General features: G+C 41.4%; 1 protein-coding gene across 5 annotated transcripts in view; it reads right to left on the bottom strand.

The window, feature by feature from the left end:
- Positions 1-16,835, bottom strand: part of cux1b (cut-like homeobox 1b) — a 173,142-nt gene extending 156,307 nt beyond the window's left edge. For all 5 annotated transcript variants that reach the window (XM_058418559.1, XM_058418555.1, XM_058418557.1 and 2 more), the window contains exon 1: positions 16,704-16,835. In XM_058418559.1, coding sequence (XP_058274542.1) covers positions 16,704-16,766 — 63 coding nt within the window. In that variant the 5' untranslated portion in view covers positions 16,767-16,835. The remainder of the gene's footprint in view (positions 1-16,703) is intronic.
- Between the last annotated feature and the right edge of the window lie 122 nt (positions 16,836-16,957).

Here is a 16,957-nt window from a genome sequence, read left to right as displayed (position 1 = left end):
CTAATCAATAACTGCCGATACTCACGGTTTCAGCGTCAGAACTGGGGTAAAAAATTTGTCCTTGGACTACTTAGGGAAAAAAAAAAAAAAAAAAGTTTGTGCGCTTTATTGAGGAGGAAAGAAGTTGGCGTATAAACAAAAGAAGCAATAACGGCATATAAAGCAAGGCATGCAAAGGAGAGGCAATAAAGTGTGAAGAAAATATTTTATATGCATTCCATCCTCTCCAGGATTGTTCTAGCACGATCATGTGCAGTTTCTTCTCCACTCTCAAGTCTAGTGTCCAGTTCACAAATATTACAGCAAGAAATGATGAAGGAAAATGCTGCTAAATGGAAGGGACTGGACGTCTGGACACCGGTGAGGAGGGCCGAGGATACTCGGGCTCAAATCCTCATACTAGTACTAAACAATACTATTTAATGATAGATATCAAGCCTTATCTTAATATATTTTCAACCAGCATGGCTTAGGAAAACGTGCTGAGATTGTAGAAGCAGTCCTTTAAATAAAGAACAATATCAAGCGTTAGCCTATAAGCCCCCTGCTAGTCCCAAGCACCGGTTTGTGTCTACTCAGCGCCGTTATGATGATGAACATCTAATTAAATCGGACGTTTCGAGTTTGAGAGTATAATTGCGTGATTAATATGAGCCGTTTGAACATGGTGCAGTCCAACACGTGGCATTTAACTAGCCGGCATTTAAACCCGCACGACTTTTGTTTAATCAGAAAAGAAATCTGACTAAATTACATAAAGGAAATTCCTGAAGTGTACACATTACAGATCTTTACATTCCTGCTAGTCTAGAATTACGCATGGAGGCTTTTTTAGTTTAGTACGTGACGCTGAGACCCGACGGTGGGAATACAACACCAAGGAGCAGACAAATAGCCTCAGTTATTAAAACTATTGAAATAGGAAAAAGTCTGTGTTTCTCAAACAGTCGGATTTAGCGGAGTAGAATTTTTTCAGAAACATTTTTCCAAAAATAAATAAATAAAAATATAATAAATAAATAAATAAAACTTTTTAGAACATTTTACCTATTTGTTGCAGATTACAACATACTTTAAAACCTCTGTTTTTCTATTTATTTACTTATTTATTTAATTAATTTTCAGCTTCTTCTTGTAGAACCTGTATGTTTTTTATATTTTTATTTTTTTATTGCTTCATGTTTATTTTTCCCTTTTATGTAACATCCTAATACCACCAACACATTCGGAGGACGATTCCAGCGCTTGGGAATCTTTTTTACTTAAATATCAGCAATAAAATTGCAATAAAATATTATACAATATCGTGATATACCTGTCTGATATATATCGTGAAATCTTTTTCAAACTTAAATATATATATTTTTCCTCATTTTTTAAAACACTTGATTCGGTTTGAAAGCTTTTACTATTAAATCGTTTATAATAATTTTAGTGTAAATACATAACCATTAAAAAAAATTACCAGAACTTGTTGAATTCTCCTTCGTTTTTAAATTCTTTATTATTACATGGATATTAAATATATTTTTTCTTAAATTTAAACACAGTTTTTTATAGTTACTGTTAAAATACAACGTATTTATTTTTGCCGAAATTATGTTAGCAAACTTTGTGTACAATAGAAACGTCTTTGAATATTGCATCATAACGCCCGACCCTAACTAGTACTTTTGGACTAGCTTTACAAGTTTCACTAGATCCTCGGTGGAAGATGGGGGGGGGGTGTTTTAGGGAAGGGGGTGTGTTTTGGCGGTGAACCTAAAGATAATGAAAAAGATGGAGTTTAGAATTAGTATGATGAATCCAGCAGCTGTCACACGCTACTACAAGCAGCAAATCTCTTGTTTTCCCGGTGGAGTAACAGGAAAAACAGCTGCCGGAGATAGTGATGGAAAAAAGAAAGCAGGAAGAAAGAAGGACTGTGCGAGGCTGTACATTTAAACAAGGAAGATACGAATGCTGTAATTAAACCCGGTGTGTTGTGTGGCATGGAAATGGTTTGTCTGTTATTAGCAAAAGTAGAGCGAGAGAGAGAGAGAGAGAGAGAGAGAGAGAGGGGGAGAGAGAGAGTGAGAGAGAGAAAGAGACACGAGAGCACTGGGATCGAATTGGCCTTGAAAAAGTGTCTGAGCTAGTAGGAGAGCTCCTGAATAACAAGGTTCCCTGGGCTTCGTGGCGGCGAGGCCGTCGTCTGTGAAGAGCTGGCAGTCATTAACCTTGATGATTTCACAGAGAGGAGAATGAGAGCGCTCAGAAAGCGAAGGTTAAACGGCAAAGGAACGAAATCGGAGTCTTTGTGAGCGTCTTGTGGCGAGATATGCTGCTCATTCAGGGAGCCCGTGAATGGAGCTCTGTTCGGCTACAAAGATGAGGAGGCTGTGTGTTGTGTCAGAGAGGCTCTTTCACTGAACGAGTTCTCTCTCTCACACACACACACACACACACACACACGGAGAAGAGGGCCGAGCAGCCAGACTGAGAGGACAGGTAAAACGGTGTTTTGCATAGGACCGATCCCATTCTCATGCAAACCGGAGTCGCCTTAGAACTACTGGATCTCGTTAGCCGTAGTTTTTTTCCCTCCTTTCTTCTTCTTCTTCTTCTTCCCTTCCCTTCCCCTTCGCTCACGTGGCTGGGGATTTTATCTGAAGAACGAGCTCTCAAAAGCCGTTCACCACTTAATGCTCCTGTGCTTTACGTAAACATTTCAAGTAACTGTTCTTCCATGCAAAGTAGCTGATAAAGGGCGGATTGTGTTCCAAGGCTGGAAATCAAACAGAAATCAAATGACCTTGTGTGCTTCGGAGACTTTATGGACGATAAACTTAAACAAAAAAAAAAAAGAAAAAGCACACAATGGACAAAAGGACTCGCTGTAAAAAGGATCAAGGGTGTTTTTTTGCTTTTAAGGGGGGGTAAGAAACATTTTCTAGCGCTGGCTGGCGTGGCAGGAGCAGCAGCGGGACCTGGCAGGGACGGGAAGGGATTGGCTGCTGTCACTGTGCTGAGTGTCTTCGCCTCGGCCCTGTGCAAACATGATTCATCGTAAATGCAGATGCCGAGGAGACGGTGTGTCTCAGCATGGGATGAGGGTCACGTGATCACACACGACAACACAAACACACACACACATGCACAGTTTCTCAGTGCTATAACAGAAAGCAACTGGAAGGCATGGGTTATTTATTATTATTATTATTATTATTATTATTATTATTATTATTATGCTAATCTTTAATATTATTATTTTGACAAATAAAAATAGAAATTTTAATTTATTTTTAGAAATAAGCAAACTACTAAATCAATTTATTATTTAAAAAGTAAATTAATAAAAATATTTCTAAAAAAAATAAATAAATCTTAATTTTAAATATTTAAATTTAGAAAATTTAAATATTATTTGTAATAAGACTGCTTAATTTATCTTGTAATAGAAAATAAACTTTATTAATAAAAACCTATGTAATAAAAATAATTAATAGAAAATAATCAATTTATAACTATTTTTATTACTATAAAAATCTTTAATAGTAGTATTTTGACAAATAGAAAAATGAATTTAGTTTTAGAAATAATAAATCAATTTATTTCTTATATTCAAAAGGTATACAATTATTTCTAAAAATAAATATTTTAACTAAAAAATTAAAAACGTGCATAAAATTTGTAATGAATGCTTGTTAGCTTGTGATAAAATATTTTTTAATTACTAAAACACTATATAATAAAAAGAACAGCAACTTACAATATTATTATTATGCAAATCTTTAATATTATTTTGACAAATTTTGTATGAAAAATACAAATTCTATTTTATTTTTAGAAATAAACACTAATAAATCAATCTACTTCTTTACTTCTACTTCTATATTTAAAAAGTAGATAAATATTTCTAAAAAAAATCTTTAAAACTAAAGTGTATTAATAAGAGTATTAATAAAACACTATTTAATAAAAAAAAGCAACTTACATTATTATTATTATTATTATTATTATTATTATTATCATCATCACCCAGCCCCATGTGGGTTTCTTCAGGGTTGTCTGGTTTCCTCCCACATCCCAAAAACATGTTGATTGTCTACATTAAACTGAGATCTCTCTGTGTGTGTGTGTGTGTGTGTGTGTGTGTGTAGCGTCTCATGAAGGACATTTAGCATGTATTCCAACCTCAGGCACAGCCTTCCCGGGATAGTCACTAAATCCAACGGGACCCTGACCGGGATAAATCACTGACAGAAGCTTACTCTTAATATCAGATCGTTTAGATGGATACAGTTTAACATCTAATAATCCAGCTGTCCGTTGAGAAGTGTTCATGAACTGACCGGAAATTTGAATCCCAGGAGCTCCAGAAAGCCACTGAAGTGCCAGAGGAACGAACGCTTAATGCAGCACAACCTCCCAACTCTTCCCTGGCTTCACCATCCCGACTAAGGGGAGGGGAGATCTCTCCACCCGTTACCATCTTGCACTGTTTCCAGACGGCCAGGACTCCGACAGGCTGCGACGCTCTAATTAAACATGACGTGCGAGTGAAAGCCACCCAATAAAGCAGCCTTCCGCCCCCTAAAACATTTAACGCCCCCACAGACTCGCCTTTAAAACACAAATCAATAAGAGCACACTGCGCACTCTTATTCCCCACACTGAATTAAGAATGAGGCCCGGAAAAAGGCGGGGGAGCAGGCAGAAGGGAGAAGGGAGGGGGAAAAAGCGGCAAATGCAAGGAAAAAAAATAAAAAACAGCAGAGATGGCCTTGGCCTCATTCACTCAGAAATGAAGAGTGGACATTTAGGTAGAGAGCACTAACGCTTTTTATTTTTTAAATTTCTGTGGGTGAAGCAAAAAGGGAAGAGGAGAAATCTCTCATCCTGTCTGTTGGGCGTTCGGTGGGTATTAATAAAGCCGAGCAGTGATAAGAGCGGGTCGTCTTCTCGGCTACGGATACGCCTCGCTAGCTGCGAGGCAGCACGAGGGGCGCAGGAGAGGGGTGGGGAGGAAGTCGAGACTGTATTTAACAGGAAACATCAAAACAGATGCAGATCTACACGTCCATGTGCTCTTGCTCTCTGTACCCTCTTCCCCCATGAGCCCCACGTTTCCTATGTGCTAAAAATCTAAACTCCATCTTAAATTTTAATGCCTCAAGTCATAAATTTATTAGCGAGCCCACCAGGTAGGTAAAAGCTGCGGTGTGCTGCCCAACTCTCGTGTTTGCGTTGCCTGGAAACTGATTTTAATAACAAAAACAACAACAACAGAAAGAACAACTGACTGAGCTACTTTCACATACAGTGATCTACTTTCACGTACGATGATGTACTTTCACATACGGTGATCTACTTTTAAGTACAGTGATCTACTTTCATGTACAGTGATCTACTTTTGTGTATGACGTACTTTCATATACAGTGATCCAATTTCACGTACGGTGATCTACATTAACGTACAGTGATCTACTTTCACATATGATGATGTGCTTTTGTGTATGATGGTGTACTTTCACATACGGTGATCTACTTTCACATACGCCGAACTACCTTACGTACAGCGATCTTTTTTCATGTACGCCGATCGAGGTTCACATACAGTGATCTTTCATGTACAGTGATCTGCTTTCACATACAGAGATCTGCTTTCAGGTACGCCGATCTACTTTCACGTAACGGTGATCTGCCTTCACGTATGCCGATCTCCTGTCACATAGTGAGATCTACTGTCACATACGCCGAGCTAGTTTAGAACTTTAGAAGTCTTAGGGAAACTTTCTCTCATTTCAGCCACATTTCGTTTGGCTAGCGTGTTCATTTTCTCTCAATATGTTTCTCCACTTGCGCAGATGATGTATTCTTGGTATTGTCCAAACTTTCTGACTTTATTTTGGTCAGCATTCCCACACACCTGCATGTTCCGGATTCGGAAAAGTCACACGTGCATGCTAAAAAAACTGCAGCTAGTAAAAATCCGCCAACCGAGTGTTCCGGCATGGAGGCGTGTCGCATTACCGTGACACGTCTACACAAACACAGCTACGTACCAAGAAAAAATTTCTTTCTTCTGAATTGTCCAGCCAGAAAGAAGTCGTCTAAAAAGGATCAATAAAAAAAATATATATATACACATTAGAATCTTATAACGTTTATATCTTTTAAACTCTGTTGTTCCATAACCGCTCTTCTTTCACAGCTAAGTCGAAACACATTGTTTACTCACTCTGTTGGTTTGTACATAAGGAACCTGACTCCAGATGAACGAAACTGAATGTTTTCTGTTCCTGATGTCATCCTCTGATAGAGTTGTGTGTTAAATGTGTTGGAGTAATTAACGTGGCGATCGCGGCCTGCGGGATACACGTTACATGTCACATGTTATCTTATTCAGGGAGCCAGACCCTGAGGAGAGCCAGCGCTCTAATTCACCACGTGAACTATTAGCAGACGTCGGGATCATAATTCAATACCTGAGCAGCAACGCCACAGGCTGGAGGCCCGACGAGGCTGAGGTCCTGACTTAATTTAGACCTATGTGCTTTGAGAGGGAACGGAAAAGGAGAAGATGGAGAGAGAGAGAGAGAGAGAGAGAGAGGGAGAAGAGAAGAAGAGAGGAGAGGGGGGGGGGCGATTCTGTTGGAACTGTTTTCCACTTGTAGCTCCAAATGTATTTTCAAGCATTTTCTCCCCTCAACCACTTCCAGATGTTGCAACAGCTGCACAGAAGCAGGAAAAGAACACATCGCTGCTGCGTGTCATTTGCTATTCTCTTCAACAAAATGCGCCCGACAAGGCCGCAAAAATGTCGGCCAGCGCCGATCGGCTCTGACTTTGATTTCTTTACGAGAGAGCCAGCTTCAAATTAACGCCTCGGCTCGGCCAAAACAAACCCGCCGACGACAAACTATAGTGTTTCGCCCAGGAAAGGAAGAAAAGCTGGTTTTAATGAAAGGAGGGGGAAAGGAAAAAAGAAGTTGGGAACGACCCCGTCACCTGTAACAGCTGACTCGACTTACACACCTATTAGGAGAGGAAATGTAGTGAAGAGAGCGGAGAAAGGGGAGAACTCGGAAAAACTGACCTCCGCCGCTCCTAACTGCTCGAGTAAGTGTTTTCAAAAACCTGTTGGCCGCGGCTCAAAGTCTGGTAATTGGGCCGACGGTGTTCAGCAGAGTGTGACCCGCCCGTGGTGGTCAGAACACAAAGCGAAGAGGTGAAATAAAGGGGGATTTGTCAAAACCTGGCAGACGGCGCCTCGTTCACGCAGTAGACGAGGACGATCTGATACAGATGAACTGCGGATTGTTAAGGTGCTTGCTCGTGGATCTGGGTAACTGCTGGGAGTTGAACTTTCTGCTTAGCGGGGCAGAATCTTTCCTCCTCGCGCTCTTACGGCGGTGCAATCTCCTCATAACGGAGATCTCGTTAGCAAACAGGCTTCCTGTCAAATCAATGGGCGGAGTTTGAGGAAACTATGACGTTTACAAACTTTGTGTCCGAGCTAAAAGCAGATTTTATAAATTGTGTTGTTTACTACGTTAGCTATTTTTCAACTTAACACTCTTCGGTGCGGCAGTTACGCTAGCTAGCTTGTTACTATTGAACAGAACACTGATAAACTAGCTAGCTAGCAATGAACACACTCAGTGTCAGGTCATTTGCATGTAGCAAATGCAACACTAATGAATTTTACTAACTGGAAGTCTACACCATTTTCCAGTCGATGACAAATGACATCGAACGCACTTCACTGCTTTGGCAGAATTGTTTTGCGAAATTTGTTGTGTAGTGCTTGGTAGCCCCGCCCCTTTTCTGCTACGTAAGCAAAGCTGCGAGTTTTGAGCACACGAAGTGTGCAACGTTCCATTTCTATGGACTGGAGTAGAATATTGGGCAAGTATACGATTTGGGACGCACCATGTAACGTTACACAGCTACGTCGGTGGTTTCCAGGTAACAAAAACGCGATAAGCATTTCCACTCGGCCTAGCTAGCTAATGGATTTATGATTGGCCACGCACACGTAACCTCTGCAGACGTCTCTAAGCCGAGTTAAGCAGACGCGTCGTCCGTCTGGACTTATTAACCTGTCCTCACGGAAGCGCCGGGCCTTCTCTGCTTCAAAAACCTAGGAGTCTGAGAGGAACGGAGGTGGCTGAGGGCTCAGACAAATGTCAGGACGGGTTTCTGCACTCGAGACTGTTCTATATTTAGTCAAAGTCTGAGACGAGGCAGCCGGTTTATTCATCCACTTGATGACTCCCCCTGCATTTAGAACGGGATGACTCAGCCTCAGGTGTTTGGAACGCCACAGCGAGAAGAAGAAGAAGGGGAACAGAAAGGAGGAGAGGAAGGAAAAAAAAGAAGGGAAGGAAGAAAAAAAAAAACAGAAGGAGGAGGAGGAAATACGGCACATAAGGCCAACACGCTCCAAATGTCTGCCATCGCTGCGGGGACGGATGCACTCAGTGGATCCAGTGAGTCAATGGAACGTCTATGCATCACTTCAAGGAGGCTCGGGGGAGGCATCAGGGCTAAATAAAACTGACAATAAATAGACCTGAAGTGGATATTAAGCGGGCAGACTATTTTTCAGATATGCAGGCTGGGTTTTTAAGTTGAGAATCTGAACACACTCCGAACGGTGTTTAGCCAGTGCTGTTCTCGATACGGAACGGATACATGAACGAAACCATCACTGCTAGAGGTTTTTATTATTATTATTAATCTGGAGAACAAAAGAATTAACCCTGTACCAGTGCACGTGAAATAAATAAATAAATAAATAAAAAAAAGTAGAAATATTTCAGACACTTAAACAATAAAAAAAAATAAATAAATAGACCGGAAGAACTTATATCCGTCGATCTTGCAGAAAGGACACGTCTCAGTGCTCGCTGAAGTGAAGTGCTAATGTGTGACAGTTTGTCTGTACGTTCCCGAGTGTGTGTGTGTGTGTGTGTGTGTGTGTGTAAATCTCAGCACCTACACCTGCTGACGCTCCACACGCTCTCTATTTCAGACAGCATTTAATCACCAGCTTACACGCATTGCAGGAAGTAGCTAATATTTTCAGAGCACAGATTGCTTGGATTCATGTCACGCAAGCATCAAGTGGGATTTTTTACAAGACATGAAACTTTTCATGTGGAGAAATGCAAACTAGATTACACACCAAAAAAAACATATTTAGACGAGAGCAATCTGCAAGTGGAGGACAAGTCTGTGTTTTTTCACTGTGCAGCGCTCAGAAAGAGTGTGAGATGCATGACGCAACCCCGTCAGAACCGCACGCTGTGTAGCAACAGAGGGACAAAAATATCATCCGCCTGCTGAAACTCCAGCTCGTAAATATAACCCCCGTCCTCTTGGGGATGACCGCAGACTGGCCGAGGTGCGGGCTGAGAGCCCGGAGATCTCCGGCGTATCTGCACTCGGCCTGTAAAGACGTTCTCGCCGATGCGAGTGCTCGTACGGTCGTGTACAACAAAGTCAGGATTGGGTTGTTTGTCCGTGATTGTGTGGATGTTTAATACAGAAATCTGAGCTCTTACCACATCCTTGACCTTTTTCACACTCGCTATTGAAAACCTGTGATGGAGCTGAGAACGCAGGCGAGAAGGAGGGAGGGATGGAGAGAGAGAGAGGGAGAGAGAGAAAGAAAGAATGAAACAGAAAGTGAGAGAGAAAGATAGAGAGAACTAGAGAGAGACAGTGAATGAGAGACAGCTTGAGAGGGAGATAGGAAGAAATGGAGAGAGAGAGAGAGAGAGAGTGAGTGAGTGAATGAGAAAGAGCTAGAGAGGGAGCTAGGAAGAAATAAACAGAGAGAGAGAGAGAGAGAGAAAGAAACAGAGAGAGAGAAAGAGAGAGCGCTAGAGAGAGAGAGAAAGACAGTGAATGAGAGAGAGCTAGAGAAAGAGAGCTAGGAAGAAGTAGAGAGAGAGAGAGTCAACTTGTAGTTTTTAAGGAAATTTACTTTGGTTTATAAAAGCCATCAAAGACAAGCACAGACAGGAAGTGTCATTTATCAACCTTTAGATCCCATTAGTCCTTCCTTCATCCACTTAAAGAACCAATTTATCATGTCGGAGAGACACCGCACTTCGTCCCCGTTCCGTTTTGGAAATTTGGACGTCTCTCTCTCTCTCTCTCTCTCTCTCTCTCTCTGACGCCTGTTAAAAATAACTTCTGAACAGTCAGCGCTCTTCCAGGCCACTTACACAGACGCCGGCGCAAAAACAATTAACTTTTCTTTACAGCAAGCTAACTGTAATGACGCTAATACTTTGAATATACACACTGACCCAAAATGGCGGCTCGCGAGGCCGTACGGTGCGTGTCTGTTACCTGAAGTGTCTTAGAGGAAACAAGTGTTCGAGAAGACCTGCGTTTCATGCTAATGAGGAGAGCAAGACACACCCGCACCAGGAGGCGGGGCATATCTGCTGATGAGAGTGTTTAAGTGGACAAACACAACACTAGCGCAGGAGGAGTCATAAAATCAAATCAAATCAAATCAAATAATTACAAACAAATAACCACATAAATAATTTTTTAGAAAAATATATATTTATTTATTACTGAAATTATTAAAAAAATAAACAAACAAATAAAATATAAATAATATAATAATAATAATATAATAATAAAATAAAAAATAAAATGACTAATTCAGAGTTTTTCCACAGGTGATGGTGTATAAAATGTAAATAATCATCTTGGGTATTTTTGTGTATATTTTTCTACAGATATGATCAGATTGGTGTCTATAACGTTATATAAATACGAGAAGAAGAAAAAATACGTGCTCGAAATAATCAATGCTAGCAAGACTACGGAGATGTAAACACATGACATGGTCTGAAAGGAACCATCTGCCAAACATCGTTTTTTCCAGAGATCCAGAGCAGAGTAGATAAATCTGCTGACATTTTCACATGGAAACTTTGTGTTCACTACAAGTATCCGAAAAAAGGGAGGAAAAAAAAAAAACGGTAAAAGGGGGGAAAGAGAATATCTTATAAATCCTGTGAATCAGTCCCATCTGTGCACAATCAATGGCTCGGCGGATTATAAAGCGTTTAAACATGGCTCATAAACCTCAGGCTTTCTGCAAGAAGCAGACGATCCCTGATGGCAGTGTCTGAGTATTCGACTCGGGGTACAAACCCCCTGACGGAATGCGGCATGGACACTGGCACTGGACGGACAGACGGACGGACAGATGCGTCGGACGAAACCGAGGTCACTTTTTACAAAGAGAACTCTTCGGTTGGAGGCTGGAACAGAAGCTTTGTGTTACGGGATTGAAAGAGCGGCGTGGAGAAAAGCCTCCCTGGAAGCGCTCGCTTTTTCTTTTTTCTCTCTCTCTGTTTTTTACAGACAGCTGCTTTATTTGCAGCTCCATCAAAGTGCGGTGGAGTGCAGAGAGACGCCGGGCCCCGACGGCTCTCAGATGAAGGGAACCGAAATGAAGTCGCCACATCTGAGAAACTCCGCGTGACCTCGCCGACCTCGGGTGACGTCTATCGCAGCGGCGACGCCGGCAGCCTGGTGGCTCTGGACGTGAGTGGAAAGCGGTTCCAATCTCGAAACCAGCAATCCCTCGAACCCATCCAGCAAAACAACCTGTTTCCATATGGAACGAACATCCCGGGTTAAGATTTTGTACCTTGTACACCTCCCGGCTGAGAGCTACACGACCGGCCGCTTACCAAAACTCGTCATTTTCTCAGATTAATCGCCTCAAATATCCAGCAAGGCTTGTTGATTTTCTCTTCATCTATGATCACGTTTTTTTTTAAAAACGGAGAGAGAAACAAAACCAGGATTTTTCTTCTGCTCGTTTTAGCCCCACCCTCTCGTTTCTGATTGGTCCACAAAACCAAGGCGCACGCATGCATGCATGCAAGTGCGTCCTTTCCCTTTCAGTGAATTGGCAGAACTTTTATTTACATTGTTCCACTTTAGCAGAAAGAAGCAACCCCGAAAAATAAATAAATAAAAATCACGCAACGCGTGATCAACAGCAATGTTACAGGCTGTCTGTGTGAACAGCTTATACATCATTAAGTAATGAAAGTAATGAATCATCATGAGTGGCTACATGGCGTTTCTCAAATCGAGACAAAAGCTCTAAAGCGCTGATCTGACAGGATGAGATTCCCAGACACGTGTCTGTTAAGTAACGTTGCCGTAGGACTTGCGAGGTAATTACGATCGGTTCTGACGGGATAAGTGATCTCTGAGTATGGGAGCGGCGTGATGTATGCCAAGTGTGTGTGTGTGTGTGTGTGTGACATGTACACCTTACTGATTCAGACAGACTGAAGGTCACATGACCATAACATGTATGGAGGCTGTTTTAACATATGCACCACATTTAAAGTGCTTTTCTTACCTGAATGCATTAAAAATAATAATAATAATAACAATAACACGTAATCCAGAGAGTCAGATCGCGAGTGAGGACATCTTTGTTTTTAAGATCGATTGTAAAAAAGAAAAAAAAAAAAAAAAAAAGCAGCCCAAGAGCAAGAAAGAGAGAGAGAGAGAGAGAGAGAGAGAAGGATTATAAAATGACATGACAAGACAGAGTACTCTACACTGTGGTTCAGGATTCAGCTCAAATGGCAGCCCTCCAAGAGCCATTCTGTGGGAGGCAAAGTAAATAAGTTGTCATCAATAATAGACAGCGAGTGTTCAGCTCCGGCTGGTTCCTATCCTCCAGACGTACCCGCCGGCCTGAGATTCACTGTCTCGGCTAATAGCTTTTGATAGGCCTTCGCAATAATTACCGAGGGGCAAACGCGCGCCATGCATATTTCATGACGTGGCTGTGTGTTGGCGGGCCGTCTCTCAGAGAGCATGATTGGAAACAAATTTGCCCCGGTTAAGTGAAAAGAATGAAAAGTATAACGTGCGTGATTGATTACAGGATTCTGTAAAGCAGCCGGAATCGGAGGGGAGCGGCGACGAAGGACGTGTCGATCATTCACGGACACCTCGGCGCTGCGGATGCGAGGTTTCTCGCCACATTGCCGTATAAGCAACGGTGTGCACGTATAGGAAACTAATCAAATATCACCAAGAAGTTTTCGATTACCCAAAGTGTGATATTTATTTATATACATCATTTTGTTTATTAAAAGAGCTGCACATTTTATCCATTTCTCATCACAACCCACATCAAGTTCCTGTTCCCCCTTAGATACGAACAGCCAGTCTTCACCTCTGACGCCGGAGACTCCTTCCAAACCTCGAACACAAATGCTATAGAAACGATTACAAGCTGAAACCAGGATGTTCCTATAAACCTCGCAGCTACTCTACTGTCAGAGCTACAGGTAATCAACACCTTCTGACCAATCAGAACAACGAATTCAGCAGTACTCGGGATACATCACGCACAAAACCTCTACTGAACCTCCACCTCGGCGTTCATCAGGAGCATCAGAGATCGCTGCACACAATAAATAATAATTTCCAGCTTGTTAACATATTTGAATATCAATCATGATAAATATTCATATGTATGCAGAAGGAAAGCTGCGGGAGGTAAAAAGTGCTCCAAATGTGTGTTTTTTCCTTTTTTTTCCCTCTCAGTGAGAGACACATAAACAGCTACACGGGATCTGTAAGCTGAGAATTTGTGCGACGTCGCCGCCATCAGTCATGACTTAAGAGCGAAGTATGGTTACGGTACCATTACAGGCTTCGGCTGGATCTACGTGTGAAACTTTCCACAACTTCTCACGCAATTTTTAGACAATGACGTGCTTAAACAAATCATGTACAGAGAACATATACAACACACCACAGGCAAATAAGCAACTCTGATAGATCTCAGAATAGAGAGAGAGAGAGAGAGAGAGAGAGAGAGAGAACTTTTACTCTTTCTGTTAACGTGATTCAGTTCTTCCGGAAATGACATGGATTACAACATTTTTAAAGCACGCTGGTTCACTTTGCTCTTGTCTTTCTGTTTACGGTGAGATCGTTTAGCCTTAGCGTTCGGTGTCAGATATCAGACGTGTTAGAAACCCGTCCAAAATCGGATTAGGGTCGGATCGGTCGGCAGTACTTAGACGTGTTGGGCAGCTTTACGCTCATTTCTTCTTGTTTGGAAACACACACACACAGACACGTTGCACTCTAACGACTGTAGGTACAACGTGTTATACCTGTTCATCTAAAACGGCTCAAACTGCACTGTTCACACACCGAGAAGCAAACCTGGCTCGTGCGGTGGATCTGGAAGAATTCGGTTAAACATGCTTTATTAGCTGGGAAGACGACTGGAACTTATACGCTTAAGATTTCAGAGAAGATATTTCCAATGCAGGAACAGAGAGAGAGAGAGAGAGAGAAGGAGAGATGCAGACAGAAAGTAAAATAGAGACATGCAGAGAGAGGGAGAGAGAGAGAGACAAACAGATAAACAGACAGACAGAAGAAACAGAGAGAGAGAGAAGGAGGGAGAGAGAGAGAGACAGAAGGAGAGATGCAGACAAAGTAAAATAGAGACATGCAGAAAGAGGGAGAGAGAGACAGACAGACAAACAGACAGACAGAAGAGAGAGAGAGTGCATCTGATTACTGTTGACTTTCTATTCATATACTATAATCAGCAAACGTAACATTTCTTATTACATACATTATAAATAAACCCAATGTATTTGTGCGTCACGTATTTTCTCAGTTATAAACACTATTACTCATTTGTAACAAAAAACTTAATCATTATAGCTATTATTCCACACTTTTATACATTATCTTCATTTTATTTTATTTGGTCCACAAAACAAATCCACATCTCTTGCTTCTTCTTTAGATTATTCATCATTAATATTTAAAGCCTCGTACATTTTAATTATTTATAAACACGTTATTATTTAAGCCCAGGCGCACTCCCCCCCCCCCCCCCAAAAAAAATTGTAAAAAATGATCCCAATCCCGGTCTACGTTCCCATTTATATTAAACTATCCATATAACACAATTTTTATAAATATCACGCATTTATATTCAACTATCCATATTAACACATACTTTAGAAATATTACACGTTTTTTTATTTTAAGGTTTAAGGAATAGTTTAGCTAATATTTATCTCTTATTTAATTAGATACAAGCACATAATCGAATTTATATATATTTTTTTATATACAAGTATATATCGAAATAAAAACACTTTTTAACGGCAAAAAAAGGTTTAAGTTTTTAGGTTTTCAGGATTTTGGTCCAATGATTATTTTCTCATTCATGAAGCTGAGGAAAAATGAATAAACACCGGATTTAACACTCCGCGTCTTTTCCACACATCCTAAACCTCCCTAGACACAAAACTGCCACTTTTCCCCCCACCAAACTTTATGTTTGGCCAAATTTCCAGGTCTAACAGAGTGTCCAGGAATTCCATACACTTCCAGGTTTATTCCTAAATCTGCACGAAAACACTTTATGAGCATGAACAAGCGCGTTATGAACGCTGCTCGATGCTTTAAAGTGGATTTGTTATGACAAGGTAACACGGAGTCTTAATTCATCAGCAAAACACCGTCTCACTCCGGAGAAGTCTGAACACACACACACACACACACACACACACACACACACTTGAGAAGTCGAAGAAAAAAGTTTCACCTTGAATCCTCAGGAAATTTTGTGAAACCATATCATCATCATCATCATTTCTAACACCAGACTCCGAATTAAAGTAACAATAAAACCTGAGGAAGAAAACACACAAAAAATGGAGACACTGTCTCGGCTAGCGTGCTAACAAGTACCACTTGTTTATTTCCAATTTCCAACTTATTTACCGACAATACACTTGAACAAACATAGGTAAAGAGCTAAAAAAAAAAAAATTATTTACGGTTAAACACTTCAGCTAGGAAGCTAACCGATTCAACGTTCACGAGCTAGCTATTTAAGCAGACTGGTTTAAAGGGGAAAACCTTTCACGAGGAAGATTAATAAATAAATAAATATGTGTTATAACAGCATATATTCGGTGTTTAAAATAAATAAATTAATGAATAACTTTCACTAAAAAAAAAAATTCTAGGTCCATTCAGGATGACAACCCCAGGAGCTAGCTTAGCTGGCGACCGGGCCGGTCCCAAATACCTGTATAGCAGATAAACAGTGCACTAGATAGAGTGCACCAGCCGTTATTTCGTGCCCGGTGTAGTGCACGGATTATAGGGAGTGGGAATCCGTTTGGGATGCAGCCCAATGTGCAGCTAATAAGTGTCACCACAGCGCCACCAACGTAGCCGGGGCAACAAGCGCACTTCATTTAGCCGAAAAAATAATTCAACCATAACACAATCATAAACATGCATCGGGAGCGGATAAAGTTGCCACCGCGTCAGGTGAATATCATCACTCGAAGGAGCTCGAAGCTGACTAAAAAATAAATATCTATCTATAAGCCCGAACGAGCGGCTTCCCGAGGCAGCGCCATGACTCTTGGATCGATGCGAATCGAACAAAGAGGATCAATTTCCGATCAGCGAGAAAGAGCCGCTTTAATCAATGGCGAGGACGAGGGTCCCGGGGAAAAAAAAGAAGGGAGCGAGTCCAAAAAAACAGCGGCGAAGAGCCGCGAAAAACACCGAACAACCGCTCCCGGGCCGGAGCGCGCGCTCACGGTGTTGAGAAAGCAAGGCAAAGTGGTGAGAGAAAGGCTAACCTGCAGTTGCTGTAAATCAAAGCGCTTCCAATATTGAAACATCGATCCCGCATTGGCCGCCATCTTGAGACATATTGAGACGGAGTGAGAGGCTGATAGAGAGAGCGCGAGGGGCCGGAGTTCGCGAGAGGGGGGAAGAAAAAAAAAAAAAGAGCGGGAAGCGCGTAAAACCCGGAGCGGAGTAATCGAACGCGGCCTTCGCTTATCGAACAGCGGCGCGGAATGGAGTTAATCGAACAGCGAACCTGACTCTG

The sequence above is a fragment of the Hemibagrus wyckioides genome, linkage group LG20 (assembly GCF_019097595.1).
Source record: "Hemibagrus wyckioides isolate EC202008001 linkage group LG20, SWU_Hwy_1.0, whole genome shotgun sequence".
NCBI classification, from domain to species: domain Eukaryota; kingdom Metazoa; phylum Chordata; class Actinopteri; order Siluriformes; family Bagridae; genus Hemibagrus; species Hemibagrus wyckioides.
The sequence above is the reverse complement of the archived record's forward strand: the minus strand, read 5'-3'. Positions and strand labels throughout refer to the sequence as shown.